The 16000-nt window shown below is 36.4% G+C and overlaps 1 protein-coding gene across 1 annotated transcript; it reads left to right on the top strand.

Annotated features, from left to right (window-relative positions):
* The first annotated feature begins 2487 nt into the window (after nt 1–2487).
* Nucleotides 2488–3819, top strand: LOC104232503 (AT-hook motif nuclear-localized protein 28-like). The gene has a single exon (XM_009785728.2). It carries the CDS (start codon nt 2799–2801, stop codon nt 3600–3602), a length of 804 nt encoding a protein of 267 aa, XP_009784030.1. The 5' UTR covers nt 2488–2798; the 3' UTR covers nt 3603–3819.
* The last annotated feature ends 12181 nt before the right edge of the window (nt 3820–16000 follow it).

Below are 16000 nucleotides of genomic sequence, written 5' to 3'. Positions count from 1 at the left end.
ATGTCGAAACCTATCAAATCACGTCCGAGTGACCTTAAATTTTGCACACAAGTATAATTGACATTACGGACCTACTCCAACTTCCGAAATCGGAATCCGACCCGATATCAAAAAGTCCACTCCCGGTCAAACTTTCCAAAAATTCAACTTTCGCCAGTTCAAGCATAATTTAGCTACGGACCTCCAAACTACAATCCGGACATGCTCCTGAGTCTAAAATCACCCAATGGAGCTAACGGACCGACGAAACTCCATTCCGGGGTCTTCTTCACACAGTTCCAACTACGGTCAAAATCCTAGAACTTAAGCTTCAATTTTAGGGACTAAGTGTCCCAAGTCACTCCAAAATCAAAAACAAGACCTCCCAGCAAGTCACATAAGCATAAATGATACAAGGGAAGCAGTAAATAGGGGATCGGGGTTAATACTCTCAAAATGATCGACCGGGTCGTTACAAAAGTGCTTCTAAGTGTAATTTTTCTCAAAAGTGAGCATTTGGGAATAAACTACTTTTTTCTGCTTCTGAAAAATTATTTCTGTTTCTCCTCAAAAGTACTTTTTTCTTTCAAAAGTTTTGTCAAACACCTTATTTTAAAAAAATTCAAAAAAGTATTTTAAATTTTGAAGGAGCGTGGTCAAACGGGCTATAAATCACCCCACAAAGTTTTAAGTGTTAAACCAAAGAGTCGAGACAAATTTAGGGAGCACTTATGTGTTATCCATTCTTTTGCCTATTTGAAGTAAGCTGTCAGTATTACACCAACCCTCTCTCTACTCTTTTGACTTCTCTTTGCCGACAAATAATCAACACGTTACGCGTAAGATGAGATCATTACAGCTTTTGAATATATATAGCTCTTTCTTTTCCTAATACTCTAGGTCACTAGAGCTAATAAGGTCTTGTTATCGTGGTGAAGTTAATTTCCTGCCCTAGCAATGATTTTTGCTAATGACATTAGCATTTATCCACATGAGGTACTTTCTACTTGGATTAGTCAAGATATCACATCTCCAGCAATAAAACATGTGAAATTCTAATTCCATGATAAAAAATAAATATAGATTATTCTTTTAAGCTTCCGTTACCTCTTATGTTTGCTTTCTGTGCGAGTAACAGCTATTCCAACTTGAGGTATCGATTCTTACTCCATTATTTGAATTACCTGAATTTGACATAAGTTCTTCACCTAATAGACAAAGTTGGTGGTGTCACATGCCCTACAAAAGTCAGTATCATATATGATAGGACCCTGATGTAAAATGTGATTAGAATGCGTTAAAGAAAATTCCGGCAACAAACAGTAAGCATCGAAAAGGAAATTGAACTGTTTTAAATAAAACATAAGAAAATGCACAGTAGAATTATTAATACAAAGTTGAAAGAGAAAAATGATAATCTTTCAGCAGTCATAGAAGCTCAAATTCCAAATGATAATCTTTGACAATTTAAAAATGATTTAACTTATATACATTCATCGTATAATTAATGCTTATACCATTTTAAATAATTGTAAGTTATAGTAAACAATTTTTTATATTTATTAATTTTACTTATTACATAAGTTATCTTTAACTATAAATTTTCAGGTAATTTTTACGCTAGGATTTAGCAACCAAAACAAGAATGAAGAATGAAGAAAGAAAAAGATATAGTCAAAGTAAGTTAGCCGAGATTGCCTCCAAATGTATGGTGGGAGCTCATTAGGTGGCATTTATTTGTGACTGACTTAAGACACAAGTGACACATGAGGGCCCCACGTAGGGGTTGGGTATGGGTAGAAAACAGATATATCCGCACATGCATGCACATATAGTTAGTTGCTAAGATAGAAGAAAATGTAAGAAAGTGAGAGATGTATATCACCGAATCCATTTGGTCGAAGAGTACTAGTCTTAATCTCTCTCCCTCTCTTAGTTTCAAACTTAAAAGTAAATTAAAGAGAAGCAAAGGATGACAATGAAAGGAAAGTTGAGATAATCAAATCCATTTTAATTTCTATTGTTCACATATCTCTCTAGAAAGATTTACGGATATAAGTAAGGATATTACATGAGTTGAGTTGGGATATTTCATGGGATTATTTAAGCTTACTATATTTGGTAAATTTATTCCATCACTTGCGAATTAATACCCATAACTAAACACACAATAAATACAATCCCATATTTTATTCTGAAATTACTATTCTTATTATATATCCCGGTAATCAAACAACCCTAACAATATATATTGACGATATACTATTAGTAAATTTTAACTTGTGATAATATAATAGTTACTTATCAGATTATCAATTTTGTCAAAAGAGTTAATACGATATGTGATTATCGATCTAATGAAGAATTTAATTATGTACAAAAAAAAAAAATACACTTTTGATGGATATAACTTGTCCTCTAGAAAACAATTGGCCTATCCTTTGCCTCCAATTACAAGCGCGGCGCCATTAGTCTTCTCTTATATATAGGAGTAGTTTCCAAGCTAATCACCTTCTTCTCTTCCCACTCCTCCCAAACAATACCACACCCCATTTTCTCCTCCCAAACAATACCACACCCCATTTTCTTCTAGTATTAGTAAGATTATTATTTTATCTTAATTTACTCTTTGAAGGAAAACTCCAATACCTCTTTTCTCTCTCAAACATCTCCCTCTATCTGTTTTTCTTTCTGATTTCTTCTTCATTGGTTATGTTATTGTATTCCCAATTGCCCATACATAGTTGATACATCCAATCATCTCTTTCATTTCTTGGTATATATATATCCCCAAGGCTAAACGTTTTTATAATTTTTAAATGAAATTAGGGGAATTTGTAGAAGAAACCAAAAACCATTCTCCTAATTATATTACTAGCAGTATGTTTGCTAAGCTTCATCATGCCCAAAATTTCCACCACCAACTGCCACCTCAGCCAATATCCACCGTAGCAGCACCACCTTCCTCCTCCGCCAACGACGGTGCCACGATCGAAGTTGTCCGCCGTCCACGTGGCCGTCCTCCTGGTTCCAAGAATAAACCTAAACATGCAACTTTCATCATAAAAACACGTGACGATCATGTGGAAAAACCTTCCATGAGTCCTTATATTCTTGAAATTCCAACTGAGGTTGATATAATCGATTCTATTTTTCGTTTCTGCAAAAAACAAAACATGGGTCTTTGTGTTCTTAATGGTTCAGGGACAGTCACAAATGTTACTCTTAAGCAGCCTTCAAATAGTACTGCTGCTTCTACTGTTACGTTCCAAGGCGCTTTTAATATTCTATCCATTTCAGCTACAATTGTTTTAGAGAATTCCAGCTTACCTAATGGGTTCACTATTTCGTTAGCAGGACCACAAGGTCAAGTGGTGGGTGGGGCTGTTATTGGGCCACTTTTGTCGGCAGGGACTGTATATTTGATTGCTGCTACGTTTAATAATCCTTGTTACCATAAGTTCCCGGTGGAGGATGAGGACGGCGGTCAGTCGCCACCGGTGGCGGTGTCTGGCGGAGGAGATAGTGGACATCCACCGGATCAGTCTTTTTGCACTTCTAATCAATTGCCATCAGATATGATATGGGCACCTACTGCTAGACAACCACCACCACCTTACTGATTAATCTAGCTAGAGGATATATACGGTTTTTTTTTTTTTTTTTGGATTGATCTCATGGCACTGTGAAAAAAGAACGGACTTTGATTTTCTTGTTTTGCCTTTTGCTTAGTTTTGATTTATTAGTTGACTTTAGTTTTTTGCGTTTAATTAATGTACCGGGCTAAGAAATTTTGGTGTTTGTTTTGTTGGGAGAAGGAAAAGTGCACTTCGACCCCAATTTAATTTTGCTAAACATTGACCATCGTTCCCTTGGATTGATGTTATATAGTTTATTGAGCATAAAGTTTTAAAACGAAAGAAAAAAGTAAAATTTATTGTCATAACAATTATGTGGATACAAAATTTCTGAAACTTATGATATTAGACATATAATAACATTTGTTTAAATATAAAAACTTGTTAGTATTAAGGTTAAATGAGAAGTTTAAGTTAAATTATATTCAAATATATATAACTGTCATACTAAATGAGACGAACTAAAACTGCCATACTAAATGAGACGAACTATGTCATACTAAATGAGACGAACTAAAACTGTCATACTAAATGAGACGAACTAAAACAGAAATTCTATCGCATAAATTGAAATGGAAGTATATTTTTTGCATAACTATTCATGTATTATTCTTGTGGCGGACCCAACTTATGCGAAGGGGTGTTAATTGACATCCCTTTATTAAAAAATTACACTATGTAACAAGGTAAAATTTAAGTTTTACTTATACTATATACTATATGTGTTACTTTCTTTATTTTTTTCGTATAATTATTTTTTATATTTTGATATTTCTTAATAAAAATTCTTGGTTCCGCCTTGACTCTATCTATGGATATACTATTGTTTAGGTTGTTTTGGTATATATATATATATATATATATATAGTTCATGCGTTTATATGAGTGTTGATTATAAGGGGTTTGGTTGGCTGGAAATGTGCTGTCATGACATTGCTTTGAAGTTTGAGATCATAGTCTTTGACTGTGCTGATACTGACTGATGATAAGGGATGAAGAAATTTCTTCATTCAGGCATTTACTTTGCAGTTTTACAGAAACTGCAGCAACAACAAGTGGCTGAAGATGATGTTGACTTTTCCCTTCTTGGTTTCGGTAGATAAAAGTGAAGATCTAGTATTGTTGGAGTGCACCGGAATCAGATATATGAGTTAGGTTCTATTTCTCTGAATGACTTTCCTTTATTTGTGCTCCATTTCATTTTATGTTACTTAGTTTAATTGAGCGCATAATTTCATAACGCAAAATATGTTTAATTTGTTGCTACTTGCAAGAAGGTACTTCAGAAAAGTTTGGACACCCCTTATTGTTCAGGAGGTACTTGTGCTTTTTCCACCTTATATATATATATATATGCATTATATATCAAGAACTTGAACATGATAATCTCACATGAAAACGTCAATGAAAACATTATGCAGAAGATACATTATAGTAAGCACTATCAGCCTTGTTGATAAATTGATTCCTCTCCTTTGCCCTCTATTACACTGTTGTATCTTTACTGATGGAAAAGGTGTATAAGGCGGCAACAATATTTAAGGAGATGACCGATCTATAAGATCTTATTATCTTTATCAAGTAATTGAATGAACAGACGAATTTATATGACGGTATTTCACTTACTATTAAATTAAGAAAGAAAGGTTGATTTTGATACATAAATATATGAGTCTGAGTACTTTAGAATCTTGTAACCTTTTACATCACGTCAGTCCTATAAGAAAATTTCATTAATCGTAGAATGTAAAAATTAAGATTAATGAGATTTTTAATATAAAATATCAATTCAAAATGAATAAAAGAGTGTCATAAAAAATAAAATTAAAAGAACCGCTACATTGGCTGCTAAATCAATTGCGCTAATAGGATCGACTTGACAAGAGTGCTAGGAAAACAGTGGAATGAAGCGAATTAGTGACAAGAAATTCACCAAGGCATTATATGAGGCAAATGCATATTGTGTGGACAAATTAATTGGCAGCTGAAAAGAATGACATATATAATTCAAGATTATATACATTATGATCTTTGCCATTAATTAGTGCATTATATTACTTACTTACAAATTTCAAGAAGTGCTTCAAAAACTTACGCACATGATAAATATCTATGATGCAAGTCTTTTTTATTGGAATAAATTTTTGGAATGAAAAATATTTTTCAGTAAAAGTGTTTGATTGATGATGAGTGAAAATATTTTACAGAAAAATTATGTATTTAATGTTAAATAATAATACTAGCTAATCAAATAGTATCTTGATAAAAAGTTTTAGCACTAAAAATTAATAATAATGTTAAATGTTAGGTGAAATATGTTAAATAAAGTTAAAGCCAAGGTAAATATAAGGAAAACTACTTTTCGCTCAGAAGTGATGGAAGTTACTTTTCTCTTTTGATAGAAATAACATTCGTCATATTAAAATAAAAAGTAACTCTCTCGTGGGAATAAATATTTTTCAGATATGTCAAACACACTATTAATTAACACTTCTAAGTCAGTTTTATTGCCTATCCTTAAAAAGTAATGCGTCCAAAATAAATGTAAAAATTTTCTCAACCGTATGTTTATACCCATCCAATAAACAAATACCAAATGTCACATTATATTATTACAAGCATTAGTCTTTAACCATAGTGATATGGGCTTAAGGTCTTTTAATCTATGTTTTGATGATTTAATAAACTTTCTGTATAGAATCAGATAAAGGACCTAAAGCATGCCCCGTACAATCATTCAAGTTAGTCAACTCAAGATAATTTGGGCGCAGTGTGCCTTTAGATTCACAAGAACCAGATTAGGGACCTGATCCCTTGGTGTTCCCTGACAGAAGTATAAGTCAACTATACAGCTGGAAAGCAACTGCAGAAAGTGACTGCCTGCAACTGTACATGCGTCAGTGCAGCAGACAGTGCAGCAGTCACTTCCCATTGGGAAGAGGAGTGTACCAACCAAGAATTGACATCATCCTTGGGATGTCTTTGGTAGTATAACAACATAGTGTAAGGCACAAGATATTGACTTGAGCATTTTAGTGATATTCTTTCAAGTGCTAGCAACAACCTCTCTCAAGAGCAAAGTTGTTGCAACCTCAAGGACCAGATCCAAAGATTGAAGATATCTTAAGTCCTTAGGTTTGTTGAGTTTTTGTTATTTGTTCTTCATTGTAACTTTTATCTTGATTTATTAGAAGCTTTATTTTAGGAAACTCAAAATCATAAACCATCTGAGTTTGTGTTATGACTAGAGTAAGTCATACGTTGAAGTATTTGTAACTAGTGAGTGACAAAGTGCTTGTGATAAGTGTATTACAAGTTAGAGTGATTGAAGTCTTTGTAATAGAGTCATTACAAAGTGGCTTGTAATAGAATAGTTACAAGTTAGTGAAGTTAAAATCTTACCAGTGTAGGTCGTGGTTTTTGTCCCCTTGAGTTGGGATTTTTTCACGGAAAAATCATGTGTCTCATTCACATACTGGTTCAGTAGTTAGAACTGCGGGAACTGATGTAGGATCAGGTTTCCATACAGTTGGTGGACTCATATAAACTATCAATTGGTATCAGAGTAGGTTCTTTCTAAAAGGTTAACACCTAGAAAGGATCTCAATGGCTGCTCCACTTAACATTGAGGAAGGACAATCAACCTACAGATCCCCTAGATTCAATAGTCAGTATTATGGCTGGTGAAAGACTCGTATGTATGATTTTATAATGGCAGAAGACTAAGAGCTGTGGGACGTCATTTGTGATGGTCCACATATTCCTATGAAGAAGCTTGGAAAATCTGGACCAATGGTGCCGAAAACCAGAAAATAAATACAACGATATTGACAGAAAAGTTGTTGAGAAGAACTTTCATGCCAAGAAGATCTTGGTATGTGGTATAGGACCTGATGAGTACAATAAAATCTCAGCCTGTCAATCTGCCAAGGAAATATGGGAAGTATTGCAAACGGCACATGAAGGAACTACTCAGGTTAAACACAACTCTGACAAAGCAACAAAAAGTAACCCGGTTCCTGACAAACGTTTTAGCCGAAAAAGTGCACCTGACAATATTGTGAAACAAGCTATTGCTGCATGGGGAGACTCCTCCAGTGAATCAGAAAGGGAACCAGATGTAGAAACAGTTCCATGATGGCAGTGGAAAATGAAGCAAAGGAATATGATTCACTGTTTGCATTAATGTCTCAGTCCGATGATAATGAAGAGGATGACAATGATGAGGTAAATTTTAGGGTTGTTCAGAGACATCTGAAGTCATACTCTTCTAAGAAATTGATGTCATTAGCAAATGTTCTAATTGATGCATATTATAGTCTTGTTAATTATAAGGATGTCCTGACCATAGAGCTAGGAGATGTTGAACAATCTAGAGATGATCTGGTGGTTTGTGTGGTTGATTTAAATAAGACCATAGGCAATCTTGAAAAAGAAAAAGAAGTTCTACCTAAAAAATAAATAGTGTAGAACATGAGAGAAATGACTTGGAGAAAACCGTAAAAAATCTTAGCAAAGAAAAGAATACTCTAGAAGAGAAAATTGCAGCTACTGAGCAAGAAAGAGATGACTTTTTGGTGGGAATCACAGACCTAGAGGAAACCATTGAGGTACTCAAATCAGAACATAGTATTTTAAGTATTGGGAAAGGGAAGGAAGTATCTCGTGAGACGCACATTAAGCTTGAGAAGGAATTAAATGATGTGAAAACTAGTCTACGTGGTGAACTCGAGAAAAATAGGAAACTTCAAGCTGAGTTGGAGAAAGTAAAAATTGATTTTGAGAAATCTCTGAAGTGGACCTGGTCCTCAGATGCTATCACTGTCATGTACTTCAACAATAGTGGAAACAGGCAGGGCATCAGGTTCCAAAAGGAGAAAATTCCTTACAACCCTCACAGCAAGTACGTCATTGTTCCTGATAATTGGTTGTGTATCCAATATGGGAACAGTGGGCACTTCAAAGAAAATTATCAGGCCAGGGTTCAATCTGTTCAGAAAAATAAAGTGTTTGCTAAAAAAGTGACTACAAAAGAGGGACCAGGTACCACTCGCAAAAATCGCATATTGCTTGTATGGACTAGAAAAGCTCTTATCCACCCTTTTTCTCATTACAAGGGACCCAAACTAGTTTGGGCTCTTAAATTTAACCCATAATTTATATGTGCATGGAACAGTGAGAGGAAGCAGACTGCAATAAATCATGGACAGTGGATGCTCAAAACACATGATTGAAAACACCATGGATTTTCTCTTACTGAAAGCCCTGCGGGGAGGGAATGTATCCTTTGGAAATGAAAAAGAAAGGGTACATTCTGGGTGTCGGAAAGGTTGAAAAGTCTCTTTCACACTCAATTGAGAACGTGTACTATGTGGATAGCCTGAAGTACAGTCTCTTGAGTGTCTCTCGAATCTGTGATAAAGGGAACAAAGTAGAGTTCTTGTCTAAAGTGTGCACAGTTACTAATCTGGTAACTGGCAAAGTGGTCCTAGTAGCCAAAAGATACAAGAACATTTATGTTGCTGACTTTAATTCTCTACAAGCTGGTGATATGAGCTGCTAGAAGGCAGTTGATAATGATGCAGAACTTTGGCATAGAAGATTGAGGCATGCAAGCTTCTCACTTCTAAATAAATTGATACAGAAGGACCTGGTTCATGGTCTGCCAAATTCAAATTTCAAGGAGCACAGAGTGTGTGATGCATGTGCTAAGGGAAACATGTGAAATCATCCTTTAAGCCAAAAAAGGATGTTAGCATATCAAAACCACTCAAACTTCTTCATATGGATCTATGTGGTCCTATGAGAATACCAAGCAGGGGTGGAAAGAAGTATATTTTTGTGATTGTGGACGACTATTCAAGATTCACCTGGACACTATTTTTTAGAACAAAGGATGAGACTTTCGAGGTATTTGTGGTTTTTGTCAAGAAAATCCAAGTGAAGATGGAATTGAAGGTAGCATGCATCAGATCTGACCATGGGACATAATTGGACAACGCCAAATTTAATGAGTTTTGCAATATAAATGGGATCACTCACAACTTCTCAGCATCAAGGACTCCACAGCAAAATGGTGTTGTTGAAAGAAAGAACAGAACTCTGGAAGACATGGCACAGACAATGTTTATTGACAGTGGAATTGCCAAAAAAACAAATTCTAGGCAGAGGCAATAAATATTGCGTGCTACTTGGTGAACAGGTGTATAATCAGGTCCCTCCTAAACAAAACCCCCTATGAGTTGCTCAATGGAAGAAAACCAAAGATAACTCATCTGAGAACCTTTGGATGCAAATATTATGTTCTTAACAACGGGAAGGCCCCGCTTGGGAAGTTTGATGTAATAAACGATGAAGGGATATTTCTGTGATATTCCTCTAAAAGCAAAGCCTACAAAGTCTACAACAGAAGGACACAATGTGTGGAAGAAAGTGTTCATGTGTTATTCAACGAGACACCCTCTTCAAACAAAGAAGGAAACAGTGATAATCAAGATAATGAACCACTTTTGGTTCTTGGGAAAATATTTGATGTCTCAAATGGCAAGGCTGATATAATGAGCCAGATAAAGGAGACAAGTGAAGACAATGTAACATCCTCTTCCACTTCTCAAGAGGAACCTGGTACCCCAATTACTACCACTGAAGCTGAAGAAAGAGTTGGAGATGCAGTGTAAGGCACTCCACAAGTAACAGAACAAGGAGTGTAGGGAAATCCATTTAACTTACCCAATTCCTCTATCAATTAAACTTCATACCCAAATTGGAAACACAAAAGCTCATATCCACTTGATAATATAATCACCCCCTTGATTCTGGAGTTCAGACAAGATCAAAAACCAGAAATTCCCTAGCCTTCTCAGCATTTCTATCCCAAATAGAACCCAAAATATCAAGGAAGCCTTGAAGGATGCAGACTGGATTACTGCAATGCAAGAGGAACTACATCAATTTGAAAGAAACAAGGTATGACACCTGGTACCTAGACCTTCAGACAGAACCATCATAGGGACCGGGTGGGTATTCAGGAATAAGCTGGATGAACAAACAAGGCTTGTTGTCCAAGGATACAATTAGGAGGAAGGGATTGATTATGATAAGACTTTTGCCCCAGTGGCTCGCATGGAAGCTATTAGGATCCTCATTGCCTTTGCTTCACATATGGAATTCACCCTATTTCAATTGGATGTGAAGAGTGTCTTCCTAAATGGTTTTCTCAAGGAAGAAGTCTATGTCAAACAACCTTCAGGTTTTGAATGTCAGGTACATCCTGAATATGTATTCAAATTGGATAAGGCACTGTACGGATTGAAGAAGGCCCCTAGAGTCTGGTACGAGAGACTATCCAAGTTTCTCTTGGAAAATGGCTTCACAAGAGTAAAGATTGACAATACATTATTTTTGAAGAAACGGGGAAGGAACCTGCTCATTGTTCAGTTTTATGTGGATGACATCATATTTGGGGCTACAGCTGACTCATTATGTGAAGAATTTGCTAAACTCATGGGAATTGAGTTTGAAATGAGTATGATGTGGGAACTGAACTTCTTCCTGGGCCTTCAAGTGAAGCAGTCCATCAAGGGAATGCGTATCAGTCAACAAAAATACATCAAAGAACTGTTGAAAAGGTTTGATATGGCATCATCAAAGGTAATCGATACCCCTATTGCTACTACTACTAAGCTGGACATGGATGATTCTGGATCACCTATAAATCAAACAATGTATAGAGGAATCGTTGGATCTCTACTGTACCTTACTGCCAGCATGTCAGACATTGTATTTAGTGTGGGATTATGTGCAAGGTTCCAATCAAATCCTAAGGAATCTTATCTGAAGACTGCTAAGAGAATTCTGAGATATCTTAAGGGCACACAGGACTTGGTTTTGTACTATCCTTCAGGTGACAATTTTAACCTTATTGGTTATGTTGACGCTGATTATGCAGGCTATCTAATGGACAGGAAAAGCACATTTGGAATGGCTCATTTCCTTGGATCATGTCTAATCTCATGGGGTACAAGGAAACAAAACTTAGTGGCTCTCTCAACAACTGAAGCAGAATATGTTGCAGCTGCCTCGTGTTATGCTCAAGTACTATGGATCAAGCAACAATTGGAAGATTTTGGTGTATACATTGATTGTGTACCATTTCTATGTGACACCACCAGTGCTCTCAACATAGCAAATAACCCGGTTCAACAAAAGAGAACCAAGCACATTGATGTCAGGCACCATTTTCTCAGGGACAATGTGGAAAATGATTTTATTTGTATGAGATTTTGTTGCACAGAAGATCAAATCGCAAATATCTTCACCAAAGCTCTAAGTAGGGAACACTTTGAGAGAAACACGATGACACTGGGTTACTTAAACCCAATTGAGAACTTGGTTCTGCTGACATGACTATGATAGTCACACTAAGGTAAAATCGGCTAAAGTGTTTTTTGACTAGGCCTAACTCACATCTATACCATTGCAGGTAAACACGCATGATGGTCATAGAAGCTAAAGGTACAGTGTTAAACTGCAGAAGAGAGCTGCAAAACCCTTTTACAAAAATAGGTTAGGTACTTAGTTCCTGTACCACATGTTAGTAGTAATGTGTTTTTCGCATGCTTTTTCAAAAAGATGGCAAAATTAATTCAACTGCCACATCATCTGACTTTTCAGAGTCTGAATAACACATCTTGTTTCTCAAATCCTTTAACTTCCTCTACACGTTACATATTCCCACTAACCTACCGTCGTTTCAAAACTCTTTAGAACATGTTCCTCTCCCCTTTCATTATTAGCTCTTTCTTCATAAAACCCTCACACTCCCAGCAGTTCTGAACCATTACCTCCCTTTGCATCTCTTTAATTTTTCCTTCAGAACTCTTTACTACTTCTCTCACCATGGCCAACGAACAATCGTCTCCTTCTCATGCCATCAACATCACTCCCACATCTCCACATCCCTTAACACCACCACCAGAAACCCACTTCTTCACTATCCCTGATACTACTGTACCCATGCCGGTTTCCTCTTCATCTCCAGTCACCTCTACTCCTCCGTCAAATCCTGTCTCACTTCCATGTATTGCAAACCCTACTTCTCCTCCTTTTTTTGAACAAACCAAAAGTGCTACTCCTCAGGCGTAAGAGGTCTCTGAGGAATATCCCAATCAGTACTTGTACTCCTCCGTTCTAGGCTCAGTGGCTCCAACAGAGTCACTAGAAAAGGAAGCGACACAAAATATCATGGCTATCGCTGCTGAGAGTCTTATGAATGAAGAAGCCTCCCCTCTGCCTGAATCTCAGGGGGAAGAAACTCCATTATTAAGGGATGAAAGGACTTTGGTGCTTTTCGAGTCTCCGGTTCATGACACCATCACAGAAAAACCTGCTGGAGAACTTGGTTCTCTTTTAGCTGAAACAAACCAGAAGGTTGCAGAAGAAAGAGGCTTTTGAATCTACCTTGCAGAAGAGTAAGCGGAGTATTAAGAAGAAGAAGAAGAAAAAAAAAGAAGAAGAAGAGGTTGATGAAATAGGGAGAAGTTTTGGCTGACAAACACATTCCAGTGGTTGAGGTTGATGAAGATGCTATGGAGGAACCTAGTTCCTTAGTGAAAAGATCTACAAAAGTCCAGAAGTCTGTAGTTGAGGCTTCAGAGGAAGCTGTGGAAAAACAAAATGGAACATCTGTGAAGAGTGGTGGTAAATCTAAGAAGGTTGTGGTTGAGAAAGATTTGTCTGAAGGTGATATTGTGGCTGTTGCAAGCAGGAACGGGAAGTCTGTTGAAATGTCTAGAAAACAAAAGCGGGAAACTGTGGGAGGACCTGGTTCAATGAAGACCATTCCAAGTGACAATGGCCTTGGACAGGAGAGATTGATAACTCAAAAAGTCTTGTGGGTCGCATGTTTGACCCGTCAATCTCGGAGATGGCAGGTATGAGACAAGTTCTGGACTTAGGCAACAGGTGGAGAACATGCTGGAGAAACTGCTTGAGGAACAGCTGTCTGCAAATGCCCGCATGGACCTCGTTCTCAAAACCATTGTTGCCTCCTTTTCCAAGCCTTCCTCTTCTAGTATCCCCTAGGATCCTCTCAGTGACCAGTTATCTCTTGTTCTGATGTCTTGTGGCTGTTGTCTTCTTTTGTTTTTTTATGGCATGTTGGATTTCACCGTTGATGCCCTTATTGAAACAATACAATTTCTTATCAATGAAACAGCTCTTCTTTTGCTTGTACAATGCTTGTTTTCCTTTTTTCTTCTCTTTTCTATCATGTTATGTGCACATATGTGGCATGAGTTAGCTTTTTTAAACTTCTTTATGCCGTTTTGTCTAACTGTGTCTTTTTGTTGATGCCAAAAGGGGGAAGAATCGATTAAATTGAAATTGTAGCAAGTAATTAAGGGAAAAACATAGAGTCAGGGGGAAATTGTAGCAAGTAATTAAGGGGAAAACATAGAGTCAGGGGGAACATATGAGGATGATGGTACCTTATCTGGTTAAGTCAAATAGTCATCGATGTTAAAAGTTTGTCATCATCAAAAAGGAGAAATTGATTGGCTTAAGGTCTTTTAATCTATGTTTTGATGATTTAACAAACTTTCTGTATAGAACCAGATAAAGGACCTGAAGCATGCCTGGTGCAATCATTCAAGTTAATCAACTCAAGATAATCTGGGCACAGTGTGCTTTTAGATTCACAAGAACCAGATTAGGGACCTGATCCCTTGGTGTTCTCGTGACAGAAGTATAAGTCAACTATACAGCTGGAAAGCAACTGCAGAAAGTGATTGCCTGCAACTATACACGCATCAATGCAGTAGATAGTGCAATAGTCACTTCCCATTGGGAAGAAGAGTGTACCAACCAAGAATTGATATCATCCTTGGGATGTCTTTGGTAGTATAACAACATGGTGTAAGACACAAGATATTGACTTGAGCATTTCAGTGATTTCTTTCAAGTGCTAGCAACAACCTCTATCAAGAACAAAGCTGCTGCAACCTCAAGGAACGGATCCAAAGATTGAAGATATCTTAAGTCCTTAGGTTTTTTTAGTCTTTGTTATTTGTTCTTCATTGTAACTCCTATCTTGCTTTATTAGAAGCTTTGTTTTAGAAAATTCAAAATCATAAACCATCTGAGTTTGTGTTGTGACTAGAGTTAGTCATAGGTTGAAGTCTTTGTAACTAGTGAGTGACAAAGTGGCTTGTGATAAGTGTATTACAAGTTAAAGTGATTGAAGTCTTTTTAACTAGTGAGTGACAAAGTGACTTGTGATAAGTGTATTACAAGTTAGAGTGATTGAAGTCTTTGTAACTAGTGAGTGACAAAGTGACTTGTGATAAGTGTATTACAAGTTAGAGTGGTTGAAGTCTTTGTAATACAATCATTACAAAGTGACTTGTAATAGTGTAGCTACAAGTTAGTGGAGTTGAAATCCTACCAGTGTAGGTCATGATTTTTGTTCCTTTGAGTTGGGATATTTCCACGTAAAAATCCTGTGTCTCATTTACATACTGGTTCAGTAGTTAGCACTGTGGAAACTGATATAGGACCAGGTCTCTATACAATTAGTGAACTCATATAAACTATCACATAATTAATTACCATGTATTTTCCACATCATCTTAAATAATAATATTAAAAATACTTAATAGAGTCTTGCAAACTCCAGTCTGTAACATTAATGGATGATGGCATTAATTTTGTGCTCACTTTTTGTGCCATCACTGGCCTTTACTAACACAAAATTTTATTTTCCTGACTAGCGTAACTATCATTATTTACATAAACATTTTAACTTTAAAAAAAATATTAAACAATTTAAAACTAAACAAAGAAGATTTACCTTAACATACTCTCAGTGGAACACATCTAAAGATTAGCAAACGAAAAAACTTTAAAAAATTGAACTTTATTTTGCACAATTATATTATTCGAGATTTGATTTGGTTTTACCCCACTATTGATGAATCTTTTTAACAAGACGAAAATTTAACATCCATAATGAGAAGTGTAATTTGCATAATATAAAAGGCTAATATGATCTTGCCGTTCTGAATTTCAGGGTCTAAATGGTGGGTGAAACTTTCAGTTAACAAATCTTTCCTTTAATTCTGTTGGACTTTAAGCCCAGGCTTTAAAGTAGAAGTGTGAATTGGAAATGGAGGGAAATAAAATGGAGGAAAAATGAAAATTTGAAGAAGTGAACTTTTGTCTTGCACTTTGTCCCTCATTGGTGAGGGACAATCACATTTGTGTGCTTATATATAGATTCACTTCTTAAAGCTCCTAAAAGGAGTTGAAGAGAATGAACCCTCGCGCCGTCGTCGTCGTCGTTCGCTCGGCTCGGCTTCGGCTTCGGCTTCGGGCTGGCCGCGGTT

The sequence above is a fragment of the Nicotiana sylvestris genome, chromosome 10, assembly GCF_000393655.2.
Source record: "Nicotiana sylvestris chromosome 10, ASM39365v2, whole genome shotgun sequence".
Classification (NCBI taxonomy): domain Eukaryota; kingdom Viridiplantae; phylum Streptophyta; class Magnoliopsida; order Solanales; family Solanaceae; genus Nicotiana; species Nicotiana sylvestris.
This window is presented reverse-complemented; position numbering and strand designations above follow the sequence as displayed.

What these genes read in the sequence shown, in the direction of transcription:
- LOC104232503 (XM_009785728.2), top strand. Translation starts at nt 2,799, where the DNA reads ATGAAATTAGGGGAATTTGTAGAAGAAACCAAAAACCATTCTCCTAAT.